Genomic DNA, 19,089 nt, shown 5'->3' on the forward strand with positions numbered 1-19,089 from the left:
TGGATTAAAAAGTTAGGCCACGGACAATGAAAACAGATATATTTGTACCGTGTATCCTCGAAAGTTTGGCGAAAAATTAGCAATATCCGTGTTGTTTGTTTGATATCCCCAAAATTTTGGAAATATAATGGAATATCAGTTTAATATCGACGGAATTTCAAATGATTTCGATAGATTGCGGAGAATATTGCAGAATACATAGGAGAAGAGTGGTGATTTTACTGTATAACATAGGCTGTACAGAGAGAAAGAGGAAGAGAGAGAGAGAGGCTGACATGGGATTTGATTAGGATAATCCTGTCTGGCTTCTTGGCTGGAGTTTTTTATTTCCTACTCACTGTTTATTTCGTCTTTCTTGTTGTAGCTGTTTGGTTTTTCCTTTTTGTATGGAATCATTCAGCCGGTTCAAATTCGTACCAACAACTCTACGATCGATGCTTCAAATTGTACGTCTATCTTCTTACCGCAAACAATATTCACTCGAGTCTCCAGCCCCTATCAGCCAACACCAGTTGCATAATTGCATGCCTCTTCCTTTCTTTACGTGAGATGCATGCATGCATGCAAACATACATGGATACGTGTCGAGAAAAACAATCACAAACGCAAAAGGTACTGGTCTAAATATTATAGACTCATGCATTTTGTTAGGAATTGTCAATTTGGCAGTAACACCCCTGCGATACGTAAATTGGCAATATGAATTCTAGCGCAAACAACATCTTCCTCGGCATGCGAAACTGGAGCACTTTTAGCTTGATCCATAATAAAGACTCGAACCTGTCTTGCATATGAAAAGCTTGAAGACATAGTTTATTGCTATTATAGTACTACAACAACAAAGCTTTATTTCATTGAGTGAGATCGGTTCATTATCATAGGAATTCGACGTAAAAACGGAATGCCGGTTATCAATTACCTGACGCCCTCAAAATGCATGAGTCTATAACATTTAAATTACATGACGCTCTCCCCCTCTTCCTTTATTGCTACTATAATATGAGGCTAAAATTACGTACGAGACATGGAGGCCGAACAAGATAAGGTTGCAGATAGCAATTATTTAGACCTCCTTGATGTTGGAGATCAAGCCGATCGAGTGGTCCACTTTACTTGACCAATGGATTCGATAAATACAGTTAGATACTGAAAGCTCATGCTCGTCCCTTTGGGATTGTTGTGGAAGATGTGATATCCTATCTCACGATGTAGGAGTTACCAGTCCAGTACTCAAAGTGAAGATTCATATGAAAGGGCAATGGCTATGGAAGGTGATATCTATTATTTTGTTTTAAACTTTGTAGAGATTCATATGGCTGTATTATGTTGTGAAATTAAGAACATGTATGCAGTGAAATATAAAGCAAATAAGACACAATATTTATGAGGTTCTGCAAGTGTGTCTACGTCTGCAGGGCATTAGTAATTGTTTTTCTCATTATCTAAAATAATAGGAGTACAAAATAACTCTCACTATTTCTCCCTCTCTCTCTCTCTTTAGCCTTGACATAACTTACATGAATTTTTCTATTTTGTGTTGTGTTCTTCAATGATACGAATACCACTTTATACAGAGGTTTTGATCCAACACCTCTTTTAATGTATGAAGAAAACTTTACATACCAAAATAGTAGAAACCAAACTTATACTATGCTGACAATCTTAGGCTTCAATCTTGACTTCCATTCTCCTATTTTTAGTCAAATTATGTGAACATTCACATTGTTTTACAGGTATAATAACTATTTTTTCGTTTTTTTTTTTTTTTTTACCGATATTGATGTGTCTCCAGGGTACCTATACATCTACCAAAATCAAATTCCATGGTAGTAGTAGCACTGGGAGAACATGGTTCCAAAATGAAGATGAATTCAAATTTTGAAAATTTGGTACGGTTGCTTTTGAGCGAAGACTCTAGTCATCAGTGGGTCCCGCCATTTTCCGCAACGGCGCTCATCCGGTTCGACACCCCATAAAAGTAGAAAGAAGGGAGAAAAAGTCGTGATATGTTTTGACCGTTCGAATATTCAGAGAGAGAGAAACATAGCGTCTTTCCAAATTCCCAAGTCAAGTTCTGCTGCTTTACTGGTTGTTCGATTTCTCAAGGAGGAAGCGAAATTAGGGTTTCGAATCGAATCGGAGACAGAGAGAGAGCTGAGATGACGACGATGGAGAGCTTGATAGGGCTGGTGAATCGCATACAGAGGGCGTGTACTGTGCTCGGTGACTACGGAGGCAACGAAAGTCTTTTTTCCTTGTGGGAAGCTCTGCCCTCTGTCGCTGTCGTCGGCGGCCAGGTCTCTCTCTCTCTCTCCCAACCACCTTTAACTGATTACGTCTCGTTTTATTGCATGAATTTGCTGTTTAACGAGGTTTTTATGGAGAAATTTTGAGAAAGTATGGAACTTTTTTGGTAGAGATTGGTTGAATAGTGCTTTTAGTAGCTATTTGTTTGTTAAGAAGTAAAAGTAGAGCTGATTTTTTTAATTGGGTTTTTCTTTTGGAAGATGTGGGTATTTTTCTGATTTTTGTTTCCTCTTTTGTTTTTTGAACATATTTGTGAGAGCAGAGTTCCGGGAAGTCTTCGGTTTTGGAGAGCATTGTTGGACGTGACTTTCTTCCCAGAGGATCTGGTTCGTTCACAACTTTGAGTGTTATTGAATTGTTTAATTTTATCTTACTTTACGTTTGATTAACATGACGCTGTTGTTTTTTGTATGATTTCAGGGATTGTGACGAGGCGGCCTTTGGTGTTGCAGCTACACAAGACAGATGAAGGAACCCAGGAGTACGCTGAGTTCCTTCACCTTTCCAAGAGGAGATTCACTGATTTTGGTATGCGAATTATCTCTCTTTTATGTTTCCTTCACATTTGTTTAGATTTGAAGGTAGATAGGTGTAGTAGATATTCACATGTTTAACAATGAAAAGTTGATTACTTTTAGCTGGTAAACAATAAATTGTGCACAACTGCGTAGTTCTCCAGTTGATCACCTTACTTGTAGAGAGCTGGAAATTGGACGTCGAGTCAGTGAGTATACTGTTTGGATTTGGCCCACCTTTCTTGAGCACCTCTAGTGATACAATTATTTTGAGTTTAGGTAGAAGCAACTTGGCAATGTGATTGCCATGGGAGAAAAATGATTTACATTACAGATAGATTTTGAAATTAACATTTGAATTTATATTTAAGTTGCTTTTCTAATGAACTTGTTTTCCAATTTGTCTTTGTTTTTAGGATTAAATATTAACTTGTGCACATGCTCTTGACATGGCACCTTAGATCTTGACTTGACAGTTGCTACATTTACTTGGGAGATGTTAGATTTTCCTTATGAAATTGTCTATTATTTGTTGAAAGGAACTGACAACCAAACTTTTATGTTGTCGTCTCTCTGCAGGCATGGTTCGAAAGGAAATTCAGGAAGAAACTGATAGAATAACAGGAAAGTCAAAACAGATATCTCCTGTTCCTATCCATCTCAGCATCTACTCCCCTAATGGTATGCTATGAAATACCGATCTTTTGGTTGTTTATTTATTATCTAAAGTTTGGATACACTCATTGGAAGCTTGTTGTCCAAGTAAAGAGCCATAAACTTTTAAAGCTTGCAGAATTTGATAATACTCTTTTGTGTGGGTGCCTTTTGCGGGTTAAATTTGTCACAATTTATCATCTTTGTGCTTTTGCTTAGTTGTATTTATAATTGTAATTTGATTGGATGTTTATTTCACATGCCCACCTCTAAAGAGAAATTTGTTACAATATGTAATCTTTCTGCTTCTGCTATCCTGATTCTTAAGGCCACATTTATTTGACTCTACATGGGAAAGGAATTGTATTTCTTTTCCATTCCGTCTCTTAGAGGCATGGAATTGGTATTTCCAATTCAAGTGTTTGAAACAGTTTTTAGAATCAAAGGCTAGGAATGAAATAAGATTGAACAAATTTCCCAGAATGCCCTTTTCCTTCAAAGCATTGAAAAGGTCATACGAACACAGTTTTTTCTCCCTCTGTTCACGAAAAGATATAAACAAAAAAAAAAAAGTAATATCTAAAAGAATCATTGACAAACATTGATAAAGGGGGAAAATTCATTGATAAACAGATGAGAGAGGAGAGTTACTTTCTCATCACGAGATAATGTTGGTAAACTGACCTAAAAATAAATAAAATACTAGTAGAATATAAAACTAGCTCCAGAACGAGCCATAGCCAATAATAATCGGTAGGAAGGATGGACAGGGAAGATATATTATACTGAAAGCAAAGGAGAAGCAAAATTTTGTGAAATCAAGCAAAATCTCTTGATTTGGAGATGAGATTGGGTCAAATTTACTAGTGGGTTGATGAAGTTAAATGAGGATTTAACTGATGAAGTACCAACATATGCAGCTTTTGATTATGCACCGGAGAGATAAAGCTGTAGGGAGGGATAGGAATAGCACCAGCAAGCTTTTGTTCCATATTTCTTTTAATATTATTTTCATTTTAATCGGTGTACACATGAATGACTGAGTGCATACGAAGAAATTTTTCATTACGTAAGTGAACAGAATAGAAATATGGGCGTCCCTGTCAGTATTGCAATTCAGGTTGCGGGGCGGAATTGCAGTCAATTCCGTGGACCTCATTCCTTTCTGAAATATTAAAATGTAGCCAAAAAACAAATTTGGGTGGAACGGAAACCAATCCCCTTTCCGTGCAAGTATTCCTGCATAACAAACGCGGCCTAAGAGAAATATGTTTTTATGCTGGAGGAAAATATATTTGTAAGTTCACTTGATATTTGCAAATTAAGCAATAGAGTTTTGGGGCACCTTTGATAACTTTTAGGTATTATTGCTCTTAATCTACTTTTCCTTCTCTCGCTTTTATATTTCACTTTTCCAGAGAGGAATGTTGGAGTTTTATTTTTCATTATCAATTTTTGTGTTCGTTTCCATACACTAATTCTTGATCTCCTGGCAGTTGTCAACTTAACCCTAATTGATTTACCTGGTCTGACGAAAGTTGCTGTTGGTATGTTTTATTTCCAATGCTGATTGAGTATTGAATTGCATGATGCAAATTTATTTATGAGTCATCAACAAAGACTGTTATTGTTTTCAGAGGGCCAGCCTGAAAGTATTGTTGAAGATATTGAGAACATGGTTCGATCTTATGTTGAGAAGGTAAAGAATCATTGTGAAGTCATATATAACTGTCATGGGAGTTTTGAAGTCACTGACTAGTCATTATGCACAGAAACATTGATGCAGTATGGTGTGATTGAATTATGTTCTAAATACTAATTTATAGATATTGTTCGTTATACAACTTAATTCTGTGAGTGGAATTAGATTTGGTAGAGCAAATAGTTGAAGCTTGCTGGTCTTTCTCACTACCGAACAGCTTTGTCAAGAGCTGTAACTTTTTTCTGTTTCAGTTTTATAGAATCATGCTGGAACATTGTCTATTCGTCACTGCTTTTATTAACTTTGTGGCGATCTATTTATTTATATATTTGGTGTTATTTTACTTCTCATGCCCGTCAGGAGTGAGATCCAGTTTTGCATGAATGTCAGAGGTTGGTTGTTGATTGACCTCTTGCATTCCTGCCACATAGGTCCTACTCCTGAAGTAGTTATGTGATTTCACTACATCCATTAAAAATATATAATCATTTCTTTTTTCCTATGAATGTCAATAGTGTTCTAAATTCTATCTAGTTGATGAGTTTGTGCCTTTTGTAGCCTAATAGCATTATACTAGCAATATCTCCAGCCAACCAAGATATAGCCACATCAGATGCTATCAAACTTGCTAGGGAAGTGGATCCAACAGGTATGCTCTATTTACTCAAGTGTAACCATTTCCCCCTTTTGACTTGTGCAGTTGTCCTATGACTCCTATTGCTTGATTTTGTCTTCTCCTATATCATTTTCTTTACGCAGGTGAACGGACATTTGGGGTGTTGACAAAGCTTGATTTGATGGACAAAGGAACTAATGCACTGGATGTAAGATTTCTCTCTTTCTTTCTTCCCTCCTAGTTCCTACACAACTTTTTAAACAAGTGAATTACATTAATACTTTCCAATAGTTGAGATCAGGCTTTTAGCAAGTTGCATTTGCATTCAAATGTAGAAGTTTTAAATCATGCTATAGTTATGTGTTCGTATTTAACAGAAGTGATCCTTCAAGTTCTACTGTGGTTTTCTTAACATTTGCCTGTGCTTTGTACTTGAAACAAAGAAATGTGTTCAAAATAGTTTAAAGTTTTTATGTCTGTCCACATAGGTTATTGAAGGAAGATCCTATCGCCTGCAACATCCTTGGGTTGGAGTTGTGAACCGTTCACAAGCAGATATTAATAAAAATACAGACATGGTTCTTGCTAGGCGCAAGGAGCGCGAATACTTTGCAACCAGTCCTGACTATGGGCACTTAGCTAATAGAATGGGTTCTGAGTATCTTGCAAAACTTCTCTCAAAGGTTTGACTCAATTGCATATTTTTGAGTTTGAATTTCTTTGTTGCAATTGAATATATTTTGTTCCTTAAAATAGGTATCGTTTTTTGTTGTTTGATGTAATAGGGTATCATTTTGATGGATTGATCTTGTTTGTAGCATTTGGAGACTGTGATTAGGGCTCGAATACCAAGTATCTTATCTATGATTAACAAAAGCATTGATGAACTTGAATCCGAGTTGGACCATCTCGGTAGGCCTGTTGCCGTTGATGCTGGGGTAAGCTGTCTTTATCTGCGACACGTGATCATAAATTGGATGATCTTTGAGCAATCATGAGTTTGTGACCAAGAGTTTGTATTTTAGGCTCAATTGTACACTATACTGGAACTCTGCCGTGCTTTTGACAGGATTTTCAAGGAGCATCTAGATGGAGGGTAAGATCTACTTGTTTAAACTTCGTCCCTTCAATGTATGCCTTTTTAAGTTTTTGGGGATTGTTTACCTAATGTTTGCGTCTTTAGTTCCCAAATCCTTAGCAAAGTTGTCATAAGCTGAATTTGCTTTAGATATGCTTAATTCATATGATTGTAAATTCCATGTGGGTATTCTGTATTCAATCTAGTGTGTCGGACAACCCAATGCAGGTGATCTAAATCTAATGCAGTATGCTTACTTAGCATTAACTCTTTTGGCTGGTTCCAGTATTTAATACGAAACAACCTTGGACTATCAAGGTTTGAAAATTTGTTAGTAATTGGGTACCTTAGGTTTTGGCTTTGGGTTGATTTTAGTAGTTTTTGACGCATCCTTTCTCTGCTGGATCCGGGAACCCTGGTGGTTGCATGTGCTGGTACTTGGTTGCCAGCTGAATAGTTTCATCTGTGTTTCTGTTTCACAGGGATTTATGATGTTAAAGTTGTATGTAGTATCATCGGATGGATTTGTTGATTTCTTTTGACCAAGAAAACTCCCTGCACTACTGTGGTTTGATGATATCTTTGTTCTTCATTTTGTCACACTAGACGGGCTGGAGGTGATCGGATTTATGGTGTCTTTGACAACCAACTGCCTGCTGCGTTGAGGAAGCTTCCATTTGATCGACATCTTTCTCTGCAGAATGTAAGGAAAGTGGTTTCAGAGGCTGATGGCTATCAGCCACACTTGATTGCTCCGGAGCAAGGTTACCGCCGACTAATTGAGGGATCACTGAGTTATTTTAGAGGGCCGGCTGAAGCTTCCGTGGATGCTGTAAGTTATCCTTTTTTTCTTTACTCTAGTATTCCGGTTTTGCTAGAAGTGTTCTTAAAGTTCGTCTAGTTGTCCAGAACTTTTGATCACTCTTTAATCTCTTACTGACCAAAAACCCACACCATAGGTTCACTTTGTCTTGAAAGAACTTGTGAGGAAGTCGTTAGCAGAAACTCAGGTGAACGGAATTTTGCTGTTGGTTGTAAAGATTAATTAGTGTTCTTTGAATGAGAAATGGGATTGATATTGATGTTTTTAACTCAGGAATTGAAGCGCTTTCCGACTCTGCAAGCTGAAATAGCTGCTGCATGTAATGAATCCTTGGAAAGGTTCCGTGATGAAAGTAAGAAGACAACTCTTCGATTAGTGGACATGGAATCTTCATATTTGACTGTGGATTTCTTTCGTAGACTTCCACAGGAAATGGAGAACACAGGAAACCCAGGAAACCCAGGAAAGCCTGGTACAACACCAGCGGGAAGGCCTGGAACAACACCTGCCCCTGCCCCCGCCGTGGACCGCTACTCAGAGGGCCACTTTCGGAGGATAGGATCGAACGTATCCTCATATGTGGGAATGGTGTCTGAGACACTGAGGAACACAATCCCCAAGGCCGTCGTTCATTGTCAAGTCAAAGAGGCTAAAACGTCGTTGCTGAATCACTTCTACATACAAATAGGGAAGAGAGAGGTACTCGCTCGCCTTACATGCAATGTTTTGATTGTTTGGACCCGAATAACTATTATCGCTTGTGTTTTATAATTGTTGTTGCTTGGGTTTGTGCTTCAGGCTAAGCAGCTTTCCCAGCTGCTTGACGAAGATCCGGCATTGATGGAGAGGAGGCAACAGTGTGCTAAAAGGCTAGAACTGTACAAGTCGGCCAGGGATGAGATTGATTCTGTAGCATGGGTCCGCTGAGATGGATTAATGTTGAGAGACTTCATAGTTACTGCTGCTGCGGATATACGACCACGACCACGACCACGACCGAATTTGAAGTGTTATTGTATGTAGTTTTGTTGTTGAACCGAATTCTGATGGTTTGGGATTGGCGATGTTGAATTGTTGGTCAGATTAATTCTGGTATTTTGTTTGATTGCTGTTATTATAGTAATCTTCTGTACATATCTAAAACCTATGTATTCCACTCCTTATATAATATATCAGATTTATTATTATTATTATTGTTATTATTATTTTGTTTGATTGCTGTTTTTTGTTTGAGAATATGCATATGCAAACATACATATATATATATATATATATATATATATATATATATATATATAAACTTGTTACGAAATTAGCAACCTAAATATTAAGCTATTAATTACATGTTTTAAACTCGTAAGTGCACAAGATCAAACACATAGTATGGAAAGTAAGTACGAGATTATTCCCATGAGGATTGCACTAATAGGTATCTAGATTATGATTTCTAAGAACTTAAATTAATTTATTCACAAAACTAGCAAACATGCACATAAGGGTTTAACAAAATAGTTTGAAATGTCTTAAATTTAAAAGTATAAAAACACTATAAAGAACGTAGGCAAATAAGAGGAATTGGCAATATAAGGGTTTTGAACACGATATTTGAATGGTTAGGAGGACTTTGGTTTCCATCTCTAATCTTTTTCGCCTAAGCAATCGGTACACATGATGATTCAAGACAACGTAGATGCTTAATGTTTGTCAACCTAAAGGCATGGTATTTACTTTTTAAGCTATTGATTTTCCTAAACAACGAATTAGGCATGGGTGTTTACACTAACTTTTTTTCATTCTCGAAGTATTTAGCATGGTATCTACTAAGCTGCACTTTGAGAAAGCATAATACAATGGAAATCGACAAACACGCAAATCCTAGAACATTGTATCTATTCAGGTTATTCGTGATAATTAATTCCAAGAACCGTAGCTAGTTCTCTTGTTACTTGGCATAGGTACAAGACTCGATCATCCAAATTTATTTGTGTAACGAACTCAATTACAAAGCTATTCTATGGTGATCAATCATCAAATAACTCAATAGATTGGAATTAAAATAGGAATTAACCATTAAAGTATCAACAAATTTTCTTGTAAAAAAAGTGTATAAAAAATACTCAAGGAAACATGGTTAGGACTAGGGGTGGGCACTTAGAATCGAAAACCGAAACCAAAACACGAACCAAATCGAACTGCACCGAACGGTTTGGTTTTGCGGTTTTGAAACCGAACCGCAACATAAAAAACGGTTTGGTTTCGGTTTTGGTTTTTTGAAAACCGCACCGAAACTGAACTGCACTGCAAATATTAATAAACATTTAATTAAATGTCCATATTAAATTTCATGTTTTAATTGGTTGTTTGTTAGAATCCATGCACGTAGTATGGACTCAACCACACTAGAATATCATCTTTCATCACTTTCTTTCATTCATTAACTTGAAGGACCTTTGTTATTTTATATCATCACACACACACGTATATGTACAAGGGTGGACTAATCTTGTTATCAAGAGTCGAACAATGATCTAATGAAGTCCACTCATTTGAAGTATGATATCACATATTTTAGTATGAAAGTTTCGCTCACGTTTAATGAATTCAAAGTTATTCAACTTGTTTTATGTTATACCTTGTACGGGACATCCTTTTGTTTCACAAACATGTTGTAACATCACAATTGTATGCAACATGCTAATTGTTTACAGAACAAATGTCTTTTTCCTATTGTTACTGGGAAATGCTTATTAATATGTTAAATTGCAAATTGTACAATTTTTTTTTAAACCAAACCGAAACTGTTTGAAACCGCACTGAACCGAACCAAATGGTTTGGTTTCATTTCGGTTTTGGCTTCAAAACTGCACCGAACCAAACCGTAAAAAAAATTCGGTTTCGATTTCACTCCAAACCGCACCGAATCAAACCGTGCCCGCCCCTAATTAGGACTTCAACCAAGTCCCACTAAAGTACTTAGTAACTCATAATGAAATTCGCTAGCAAAAACATTAACAAGAAATAAAAAGAGGAAGAAAGAACTCTCTGATGATGGGGATGGTGCGACTGCCACTTCTTCTTTTATATATATATATATATATATAAAGTGAGAGGCTTTCCAAAATGCAAAAAATGTCCATTTGTTTCCTTCACAATAAAAACCTAAACTAAAATGGCAAAACCATTCACAAGGGGAGAGGATGAACGTGGCGTCATTTTTTGAAACTGCTATGAGCAGTTACGTTTGGGTTATGACACAAAAATTGACTCATCTCAGTCTATCGGATATTCAGTTTTTTACTTTGTTTACCCCTTCTCTTTTTTGTCTACTTTTCCCCTCTCTATCTTGAGTTTTGATTTTGAAATATATACAAATTTTCTCGTTGTTTGATTGGTTTTGTTGCTTTCCTCTGCGTTTGAACTCGTATTCGTTAATCTACCAATTTTATTTGGGTGCTAAACTGCCTCTGTTACTCAAGGTTATTGTACTTTTAGTTAGATTGTTCTATAATTTTCATTGACGATGCTTTCAATTCTCCTCTCATCTTAATTAAGTTATATAGTTTGAATCTATGCATTTTAAATCTTCCCTTTTATCTGGACTATGGTTAATAATTATTTATATTTGCCCATCTCTCCTTGCAGGAAAGAAAAAAAGGCGGATGCTTACGTTTACTGCATTGCACACACATGGATATGACTGCAGAATTAGTCACTACCAAGGTAAAAGCCCATCAGTGTTTCTTTATTCCTGTACCGTACACACGCACACGTATATATGCTTTTTATTTATTTGAGCTTTTCAATTCTTTTATCAAACATCAATAAGAATGTTGAAGTTATATCTTATTATTGCATCTTTCCTCTTCATGATAATTTTCATCACTTTCTTTCCACATTATCCCACTTAATCATCTCTCTTTATAAAAAGTTTCAATAGTGAGATGCAAATTTGAAAAGAATATTGTAAGGGTAAGTAGCATGGAGTTTCATTTTCTTATGAACCACCAAAATCAACATAAAAAAAATATAAAAAAGAAAAGAATAAGTAGAGTGGAATTGTATATTATGCAGATGCAGGACAAGTTGCTTCTTAATTCTAATAATGGTATTGGTGGCTGGTGGAGATCATATTATTGTTATGAGATGTGATTGCCAAAAGTTGATGTTGCTGCCTTGCTTATTAGTTTGAAGTGTCTTTCAAAGATTCATAAATTAGACCCTCAAGACAGAATCATACAACAGTACATGCTTATGGATGCATATTTTTGTATTCTAATAAACATAGAGTAAATTTTCTTTTATTCTTGGTTTGGATTAAATGTAATACAAGTGTATATATGATTTTTATTTTATTTAAAATGTACTACTATTACACCCTTATTTACTAATGTATTATTGCATAAGAGTAAAAAAATATGCAAAGTAACTTCTCATTCAACGTTGTCCAACAGAATACTAAAAATAAATTCTCTTAACATTGTATTTCTAAGTCTAATCCTAAGGTAAACCTTGAGTTGAAATCCGGTTGTGCTAAGATTTTGAGGAAATTGTGTGATTCTTGTGAATTATTTGTGCCCAAAATACGGGAAAAGAAAGGAAATTTAAGTTATTAAAGTAGAGTTCTAATCAATGGTAGAAAATGATACGTAGTGCATGTCCTTTGAGGATAATAAAAAGGGCTTTGTAAATAGAATATGTCAATTCAACATATATAACTTAAGAGCGCGTAGCGACCGTAATGATGTTTCGCACACGTAAGAGCGCGTCGTGTAAAAAGACTAGATGCTTTTGGTTCTTTTATAGTAACATATTCTTTGGTTCCAGAGTTAGTGCTTACTACTTCTAATCAAAAGGGAAAAAAAATATGCACGTTGAAGGTATCTATTAAAAAGATAGGAGGAATGATGGGTGTTGGCATCTCACAAAGTTCGTTGGAAAAATAAGTTAGTCATCCAAAATAAAAAACTTTGGATAGGCAAATAAGAAAACAACTAAAGCAACCTATTATAGGGACACGCAGCGCCCAAGATGAAAAAATGCCTCTTGCATTCGCGTGAGCACGTGCGGAGAGGCTAGTGTGTGTGTGTGTGTATTCGCAAACTGTTTGTAGGGTGTGCTTGAGAGGAATGAGGATCCTTTTCAAATCCTCTTTGTGAGAATTCTGGAGATTCTTAAATCGTGTCTCATTTATCATATGTGCAGCCATAAATCATTTTAAATATTTTTATTTTAAATTAAATACGAATAGCACTTGACAAAAACTAATCGCATTATGTACAATGAATGAACACGATTTAAAAATTCACAGGATCATCATAAAAAAGATCTGGAGACAGTCCTCCTGGGCTTGAGAGAGGTTATAATGGATTTACTTATCTTTTATTTAATTTTTTAAATAAGACCTGTTACGTTTCAATTTGACGAGGTCTTGTTCTTTGAACATACACAAAATTATAAATGTATCGCTTTTTTTTTTTTTTTTTTGGGTCGAATACACCTGGGCTTGAGAGATACTCAAACTCGACGATTTCGAGAGTAAAAGTAAATGCTCTTAACCAATAATAGAATAGATAAACATGGACAAAGTGGGCATGACCTAATGTTTGATGTTTGAGAGCATTGAACTTTGATAATGGTCAAGATACAGCTAAGAACTCGTGACTCCCACAAAAATTTAGTGAGACAGCCCGGCAAGTTGGGCAAGTTTTGTTGTTAATTAACAAGCCTGTGGTTCAACTTATCACCCTCAAACTTTTATCTCCATAGTCCTAACTTGACGCTGAAATTTGTAGTCTTAAGCAATATCGCCTTCTGCAAAACTCATGAGCACGGATTGCTCCAAGTACCGCAATTGATTCAATTATTGACGCTTGGATGAGGTACATTCTAACCACGGAATGCAAGTGAGAATTTTCAGACTGAGATCCCATAATTGCTAATTTTTGTGACCTCCTTTGACAAAGCATTCCTTTCTTTCTTTGCCTCGGTAGCTAGTTTGGAAACCTGCATGCGAGACAACCCGAGATTAGCATTCCTACGCAAAAGTGCACGTGAAATTCGCAACAAGGAATTTTTATACAAACCAGTGGATAAGCAGAAACATGAGACATGGATGGAGAAATTTCTTTTTTCTCTCTCGTCCACTGTCTTTATTTTCAGTGAACTGTCTATATAAGTAACATGCTTTCCCAAGGCGATAAACCTCTTCAAAGGTCAGTTTTCTTTAGTGGATTTCGTATTTATGCGTTTTAAGTCTTTTAAGATATATGTTTTCAACTCCAGGATAAGGAAGAAATAAGTAAGTGCAATACTATGATCAACTAACTCACTTGTGACCGAAACACAGCCGCTTCTCTTCTGGGAAGCTCTCCAAGGATATCTTTCAAACCTAATAGAATGAAAAAACAATGTTCAAGCAACAGAAGCAAAATGTCTCATTTGCCTCCCCTTTTAACTGCTTAATGTTATCAAACTCTAGAGTCAAGGTTTTGCATACCTGCTGCTTGTCTTTCAGCCTTATAAGCTGAGCGAATCACACTTTGGATTTGTTTCCCTGTTTGTCTGCAAATAGAAATTTGGACATAAAAAGTAAGTGCTATGGCGATGGAAGTGAATTATAAATTACTCCACTTTTATAAATGCAAACCTAAGTTTTGTCCTTCCCCTTGTCAATTCCTCTTCAGCATGTAATGCCCGCTTCTGAAAACGATAACCATACCCATGAGTTCAATTTCTAGATATGCTTCCTCAGATTAAACACGATGAGCACTAAAGCAGGCTAGAAACTCAGAGCAGGAAAGGCAATTTTGGCTCTAATCTTTATTTAGTCTATTTAATTTTGGTTCTTTCATGATCATTGCAGGGTTTACTTCTTGTCCTTCACTAATTCACTTACATCAATATTCGAAAAAATTAGTTTCTCACAATTCAAATGATACTAAACTGCGTGCCCAGGTTAAACCTAATGTCACTCCAAGAAATGATGACCACTCTGACTGCCAAAACTAACATTACAATAATTCTTTTCTCACAGCTAGCAGCCAAAGTCTTCGATGAAGCAGTTGCCCACTGATGCATGCCTACAAGACATTAACTAAATGGCAAATGCATATGATTAGCACCCTCGGAATACCCCACTAGAACAACTTCATAAATTTGTCACGTTACCATATCAAACCCTCCCTGCCCTTCCAGGTCCCAAGTTACAGACAAGAACCTTGGTGCAAACTATTAAACTGGGCATAATAGCATTCTATTATTCAAGCAATTAATCATCCTTTAATTCTTTTAAGAATTATTTTTTTCCCTTTATTAATGCACAAATATAATCCATTAACCAGAATGTACGTCTGCCTTTTGAAACTACTTTACCCTTCAACTTCAAGTTATATCATAATCACATGGTTAATTTCTTTCTCATGTTAATAGAAGAATGATTCCATCCTCATTTTGCTAAAGCACAATATTGATCAGGACATTCCACTATGCAAACACTTTGCTTACCCTTTCTTTCTTTCCCTTCATTAATGCAAAACCTAAATCTTTCACCCAGAATGCAAAACCTATTTTTGACTAAAGTTCTATATTTCGATCATTCAGTCAAATTTTCCACATGTCAATAGAAGACTGATACCATCCTTCTAAAGTTGTTACAATAAAGTTTTTCTTGCACATTAATCCAATAGGCTGCCCTTGGAAAAGGAAATCTTCCTCATTCATTGTCAGGTGGCATATGAATGATCAGATATCTACCTCAAACTTTAATAATGCTCATAGAAAAATCATTAACATTTATTGTCACAATTTTTCAGGTGACAACCTTTGAAGTTTTGAACCCCAAGGTTTTCCAGTTTGTGCATGTACGGTTCTGTTGGAGTCAGTGGCTGACCTTGGGTATAGTTTAGCTAAGTACTACGGATTTCCAGTTTAGTGAGTGTGGTGCTGTGGGAGCCAGTGGCAGACCTTTCGAAAAGTCCAGGTAACTAATCACGTAGACTGTTCAATAGGTACTTCTAGTTGCTATTTCTCAAACATCTGATATGGTAAATTCAAAGAGAAAATGAAAATTTCAAAATCATCTCAAGGTTCTTATGCCAGTGACAGCCCTACGTTTGCTAAATTTTGGAGCTAAAGAAAAGCAACACATCTTATTTTTGGGAAAAAAATATTCTTCCTGTTGATTATGCTACTTGGTATTCAATTCATACATCCTAAACTAGTATGGACGTCCAATATTCTTCATATATTTCCTTTGCGAGAGAGTTTCTCCGATATAATCTATATCAGTAAGAATTCCCATGCACAAGGCACAAACGAGCAACAGATTTTGTAACAGTGAATGACTGTGTGTGTGTGTGTGTGTGTGTGAGAGAGAGAGAGAGAGAGTTCACCTCTAATTTTTCACTTTCAGCCTTTAGAAGATCAATTGAATGTCGCAACTCCTTTACTTTGGCATCAGCTCTAGAAAGTAAAGACTGCACAAAGAAACAAGTGCTGAAGCAATCCCCATGTATGATATTATGACTATGCATCATGTGTTTGCTACAATACAGTTTCATGAGTTTTAAGCCTTGTTTTCTCGCATCATGCGACAAAAATCTTTTGTTAACTTAGTTGAATTGTCGTTAATTTTTCCTATGAAATTAGTTTCTCACATAAACTTCCCTTCTTAAATGCACATTATACTGCCAACTTTTGGGATTATTACCATGTCACCTTAATTGGTTCTTGAGGAAAAAGGTCTTCATGGTTCTGACTTTTCTTCCCCTCACCATTTGCTTGTTTTCTTTGATTCATTACAAATAAGAGTAATAATGAAACTACCTAAACATTGGACAAAAGAATGCTCAGACTGTTGGAAACAGGTTTCAGAAAAGGGCACTAACATTAGCTGGCTGGTCATTGATCTAAAAAATTGACGTACGAACCAAGTATTGTAAGAGTACGGAATAATAAATATCATATTAAACTCTAGTCATCTCTTGGTCATTGTCACATAGCTACACAATGCACTAAATATGAAGATTCACCCTCTTTCTGAAAGGTGTTGGCGATTCTAACAATGCAATTGAATGTGTCTTCAAAGTTTAAACAGTCCCTGCTTACCTCTTCGCTCACAAAAAGGCGCAAGGCTTTGTGGTACAAGAGGCGTCGTGGTCCTGCAGGTAGACACAAATAAATAAATAACTAAATATTGGGTAATGACCAAGGATTGATACTTCATATTAAGTTAAACTTTTTACATCTTAAATTGTGAGTAGATCTACAAGGTAGTCCACATACAGTATTATCATGGAATCTAACATACTAAAATTGCCTGCTATACAACTTCAAGTGTTGCCGGTCATCTATTATTAGTAGCATCCATGAGATTTAACATCGCAAGTTTTCTTAGATTAGTTACCTACTAGAGTAAGTACTAAAGGATAACGTTATGTGGACTACGTAGCAATCAAAGTTTGAATGCACGCAACCATTCAAAAACCGATAATGACAGAATCTGCCGATGAAATTAAACCATACTTTTCAGAAGCAGAAACCCCAATCCAGTTGCAACCCCAGCTGTAATCATGGGATTTGAAGCTGCAACATGAACACCCTCTGCACCAAAAAAGTGTAAATATAAACTTCTAAAATAATCAACAAACAAAAAGAAATGGGAAACTCTACTTTCGTCTTCTCAAAGAAAAAATTGATAAACCAACAGTTACCTTTAATCTTCCCAAATAAAAGTTCCTCATAAGCACCACAATTAGATTTGATATCTTCCAGAGAGTTCTGCATTCACACATTCAACTAAAATAAATAAAAATTCATCATCAACTAGAACTTTCTCCAAGTAACTAATGATTTGTGTGCGTTGACGGAAATAATGCCCAAACGCAATACTTTCGGCATGGTGCAAATAAATTCTAAATTATCGGAATCAACACTATGCACAAAACAATACACAATTACAAACCACATTTCTTTTCACAATTTTTTCCTCATAAAATTATAAAATTAACAATCTAAACTTTTGAAAGTTTCATTAACTATTAGATAATCCAAATTAGGTAATACTTTTGTTAGTTCCCTCTGCGCCAAGCAACCTCAATTACCAAAATTCATAAACTCAGCAAAAGTTGAGGGGAATTTGTCTCCTTACAATAGTTTGGCTGAAATGAGCGGCGGAGGTGGCTCGAATCTCAGAGAGACGTGACCTAGAAGCTGCAATGGCGGATTCGAAGGTTTCTTCTACGTTCTTCTGGTAAATCCGAGCCTGCTCGACGGCGTAGTCAACCCACGGTGTGGCGAGCTGATCTAGGGTTTGGGGACTGTGGCTTATGGAATTGCTGTGTGATAGGGTTGGATTCTCTTCCGATGAGGTTTCCGGCACCGTCGCCATTGCTAATGCAGTCGAGCTTCTTCACTGTCTTAAATTAAATCTATCTCAAACACTGATTAGTACAACAAATTACTCCAAAATATTGACATATTTCAAACTAAATTACAGAACCAATATCTAAGGAAACCCATAGATCTACCAAACTCTGGATTCGAACAACAGATCTACAGAAAATTAAAACATGAATAACTTAAAGAGACAATCTGGCAATAGAGCTTCATGCTTAACAAAATGGGAAAAAAGAAACATTCTGGACAGAAATTTTTTAAAAGAAAATTAATGAAAAGGAAGAAGCTTTAGCTCTTCCTCTCCGGTAACGCTTCAAAACCAGAGATTGCATTTGAAACCAGAGATTGCAAAGTAAGACACTTTCGGCTAAAAACCACGAACCCACACTGTACCCCAGCAAAGCAAGCAGAAACAGAACTCATTTGCAAAGCAGAAAAAAGGAATTGTACCCCAGCATTGTCTCACAAATAACCGGAAGTGCAGATAAATTGTCACATAGAATATATGAGGAACATGAATTTCAAAACCAAACTTTAACACCCAAATAATCAGAAAATAATGAAATCCCAAACCCAATTATACCCAAATAATAATCAAATCCCAAACCCAATCGGAAAATAATCAAATCCCATATCAATCCCAAACCCAATTTAATACCCAAATAATCAGAAAAATAATCACGATAAACTCTAATTGAAATCAGATGAGCTCAATTCACGAAATTATCCAGATACAAAAACCCAATTCACGAAATTGTAGAAAGAGAAAAGGGAAGAGGCATAATTACCGAAAATATAAATCGGGTTCAAATGAGATCGAGAGGAAGGAGCTTCTTGTACTGATGAGAAAGAGGCGGCGATAAGAGAGTCCCGCGCGGGGATTTTGTCCATCCTATACGCGACGTTAAACTAATATAAGATCGAAGTTTACTTTTTATTTTTTATTTTATCACAAATAGCTTCTAAAATAATTCTTAAAATTGATAACACATTAAAATG

General features: G+C 36.1%; 2 protein-coding genes across 5 annotated transcripts; one reads left to right on the forward strand and one right to left on the reverse strand.

Moving 5' to 3' along the window:
- Window positions 1-1,829: 1,829 nt before the first annotated feature.
- On the forward strand, window positions 1,830-8,885 carry LOC137733964 (phragmoplastin DRP1E). Its single transcript, XM_068473192.2, has 15 exons — window positions 1,830-2,297; window positions 2,570-2,633; window positions 2,728-2,835; window positions 3,402-3,503; window positions 4,973-5,023; window positions 5,114-5,175; window positions 5,737-5,827; window positions 5,938-6,002; window positions 6,283-6,477; window positions 6,613-6,732; window positions 6,820-6,890; window positions 7,479-7,704; window positions 7,832-7,882; window positions 7,969-8,394; window positions 8,494-8,885. The coding sequence occupies exons 1-15, from the start codon at window positions 2,160-2,162 to the stop codon at window positions 8,620-8,622; spliced, it is 1,899 nt and encodes a 632-aa protein (XP_068329293.2). The 5' UTR covers window positions 1,830-2,159; the 3' UTR covers window positions 8,623-8,885.
- Window positions 8,886-13,287: 4,402 nt separating this feature from the next.
- LOC137735219 (alanine-tRNA ligase) lies at window positions 13,288-19,089 on the reverse strand. Of its 4 annotated transcripts, none has more exons than XM_068474626.2 (10): window positions 18,879-19,089; window positions 17,843-18,122; window positions 17,406-17,472; window positions 17,218-17,295; window positions 16,801-16,853; window positions 16,086-16,169; window positions 14,342-14,394; window positions 14,192-14,256; window positions 14,025-14,083; window positions 13,288-13,698 (listed from the first exon to the last, which is right to left on the reverse strand). In XM_068474626.2, exons 2-10 carry the CDS (start codon window positions 18,080-18,082, stop codon window positions 13,609-13,611), a joined length of 789 nt encoding a protein of 262 aa, XP_068330727.1. In that variant the 5' UTR covers window positions 18,083-18,122; window positions 18,879-19,089; the 3' UTR covers window positions 13,288-13,608. The 4 variants fall into 4 exon arrangements, with proteins under 4 accessions (XP_068330727.1, XP_068330729.1, XP_068330730.1 ...); XM_068474628.2 differs by having other exon boundaries at window positions 17,843-18,106; window positions 18,879-19,053; XM_068474629.2 differs by having other exon boundaries at window positions 17,843-18,110; window positions 18,879-19,018.

This window comes from Pyrus communis, chromosome 7, assembly GCF_041283825.1.
Source record: "Pyrus communis isolate YQ-2024b chromosome 7, ASM4128382v1, whole genome shotgun sequence".
Lineage (NCBI taxonomy): Eukaryota > Viridiplantae > Streptophyta > Magnoliopsida > Rosales > Rosaceae > Pyrus > Pyrus communis.